This window comes from Amaranthus tricolor, chromosome 7 (assembly GCF_026212465.1).
Source record: "Amaranthus tricolor cultivar Red isolate AtriRed21 chromosome 7, ASM2621246v1, whole genome shotgun sequence".
Taxonomy (NCBI): Eukaryota; Viridiplantae; Streptophyta; class Magnoliopsida; order Caryophyllales; family Amaranthaceae; genus Amaranthus; species Amaranthus tricolor.
This window is the reverse complement of record NC_080053.1, coordinates 5,340,287-5,342,931: the sequence shown is the minus strand read 5'-3', so window position 1 is coordinate 5,342,931 and position 2,645 is coordinate 5,340,287. Positions and strand designations below refer to the sequence as shown.

Genomic DNA, 2,645 nt, shown 5'->3' with positions numbered 1-2,645 from the left:
ACAAATATGTCAGAACATTTAATAAAAATGTACATCGCACAAGTATTATCTAATATCTCTACTATGTGAATACTCTCAAGATAATAAAAACATAAAAATCCAAAGGATAAATACTCATCAATAAGACTAGCAACGATAATGTGAAAGTCAATAACAATAGAGTCAAACTTATTAAGATGAGCTTCCAAGAATTTACCACCCTCGAGATGAGATCGTAGAGCTTTATTATGCTAACAAATTGATTTTTCCACACTGCTATTTTTGTCTAAAGTCTTACAAACCACAAACTTAATTTTTCTCATCATCTCCTCCACTCATATCTTTACACATAGTTTTGCGATTTTATATATACAACTTATATCACATTAAAAAAAATAAAATAACATGTATTATAACATTTTCGTACTTTATGATTTATACAACTAATATCACTTTTGAAAAAAAAATCTATAAAATAACAAATGTATTATAACATTTTAGAAACTTTTGTGTATTTGAATCTTCCTACTTTATCATCTATTCTATCTACTAACAATCTCTTAAAAAAATATCCTCAAAAGAGAAAGAATCCCTTTAACTAGTTTAGTACAATGATATTCTTTCATTGATTGTGTTTATCAAATTAGAATCTCTTGATAAGACATTGTGTGCCTTTTCAATATCTAGGTTGGCCCATTCTTCATGTAATGGCATTACTATTTACTAGTGGAGTACCAACCCAAATCATACCACATTGTCTATTGATATTAAACAAAGATCAATTGTAGAGTACTAAACATCCTAAAGCTTTTTTTCTTTAAGTCCTACAATAAAGCAACCATTCTACATGATTGACATGAATTCTCTTCTCACAATCTCCTTTGTCATACGATTCACCTCAAATACACTTACAGTCATCAAATCAGTATCCCATTCAAATACACTCAAAGTCATCAACCTAGTATCCCACTTATGTCAGGTTCCAAGGGAAGAAGGGTAGCAGACATATCACCTTAAATAAACTAATTCTACTAATCTTCATACCAATTTTTGGTATTCTCGCAATTATCCTTGTACTTTGATTTATATACAATCTTCAAGATTACTTTGCATAGAATTAAAGCTAGCAAGCCGGTTATGGCGTGGGCCCCACCTCGGCATCACCACCTCAATGAACCATCCCCACCCACCACAATCACACTACAGGGGAGCGGGCCTAATGATGTAAGTGATCATATAAATATCGATGCTAACATGGTGATCATCCTATCAGTCTTACTGTTTGCCTTGCTATGTGCTCTTGGGCTCAATTCCTTTGTTCGATGTGCTCTCCGTTATTGTTCAAACTGGCACCGTAACCATCACCGTGAAGTCGGGCCTATAATCGGGCCTTACACAGGGACACTTAATCGAGGACTTAAGAGGAGCACCATTAGGCAAATACCAACAACAAATTACCAAATGGATTCAAGTGGCACGACGAGGGTGAATAATATTGTGATGTCCACGGATTGTATGGTTTGCTTAGGGGAGTTCATAGAAGGGGAGAAAATAAAGGTGTTACCAAAATGTAATCATGGGTTTCATACCAAATGTATTGATACTTGGTTGCTTTCTAATTCAACATGTCCTACATGTCGGCATTCGCTATCCGGATGGGTAGGGAATGGTGCCGTCGTGGTGTCCATGACCATGGCAAATCAAGGTGTCCAAAGTCATTAAATTGAATATATAACATATTATTCAACTATAAATATTAGTTTAAACTTCATTAGCTTAGTCACGATAAAAAAATAAACATTATGTGCTAAAAATTTAGATGGATTTTCTCCAAGTGGTCACAAAAAATATGCTCAAGTTATGTATATAGTATCTCTCACATTACCATGTACATGAATGTATAGATAGTGTCTATATATTGTTGTATAGCCATAGGCGGATTCACCATATAACATTGGGTACTAAAGATTACTTATGCTTTTTTTTTAAAATAATATTAATATTCCTATTTTTAGAAAAATAAATAAATTACTTTATATTTTACTTTTATCGTTCTTAGTAATAATTCTGACCCATTTACTCAACTTACCAACTTCCCTCTCCCTTTCACTATCTCTTTCTCTCTCTCTCTCTCCATTTACGAACTTTTCTCTCCCTTGAACTATCTCATTTGTCATACGGTGTGGATGATATTTATTACCCTTATGGCCCGTTTGGTTGATGGTAATGAAGTAATGAGAATGAAATGTTGTAATGACAATAGTAATGAAGGAATGAATATGAGAATTGGTAATGAAGATTCTTTTGTCTAGTGTGCATGGACTAAAGAATGGTAATGGAAAAAAATATTCCATTGATTGCATTTAGTTGTTAGTAATAAAAAATGGTAATCACTCTTAGTTTCATTATTGTATATTTGTATCTAAAAGCATTATTGTATCTAAATTATTCTATCTAATGATTCTTTTTTTAATAATAATATTTTTTTGGATAATTACATACATTACCTTTTTTTTCTTCAGCTCGAAACAACATTACCTTATTTTATTACCACAGTAATACTTCATTACCATTACAGCCTAATACCAGGTTGTTTAATGGTAATAAAAATGACTCTTTTTGGTAATTTCATTACCTTATTTTATTACCATCCATTACCATTGAAG

General features: G+C 32.2%; 1 protein-coding gene across 1 annotated transcript; it reads left to right on the top strand.

Annotated features, from left to right (window-relative positions):
- The first annotated feature begins 658 nt into the window (after positions 1-658).
- On the top strand, positions 659-2,001 carry LOC130817716 (RING-H2 finger protein ATL74-like). Its single transcript, XM_057683570.1, has one exon. The coding sequence runs from the start codon at positions 1,117-1,119 to the stop codon at positions 1,699-1,701; it is 585 nt and encodes a 194-aa protein (XP_057539553.1). The 5' UTR covers positions 659-1,116; the 3' UTR covers positions 1,702-2,001.
- The last annotated feature ends 644 nt before the right edge of the window (positions 2,002-2,645 follow it).

What these genes read in the sequence shown, in the direction of transcription:
- LOC130817716 (XM_057683570.1), top strand. Translation starts at nt 1,117, where the DNA reads ATGGCGTGGGCCCCACCTCGGCATCACCACCTCAATGAACCATCCCCA.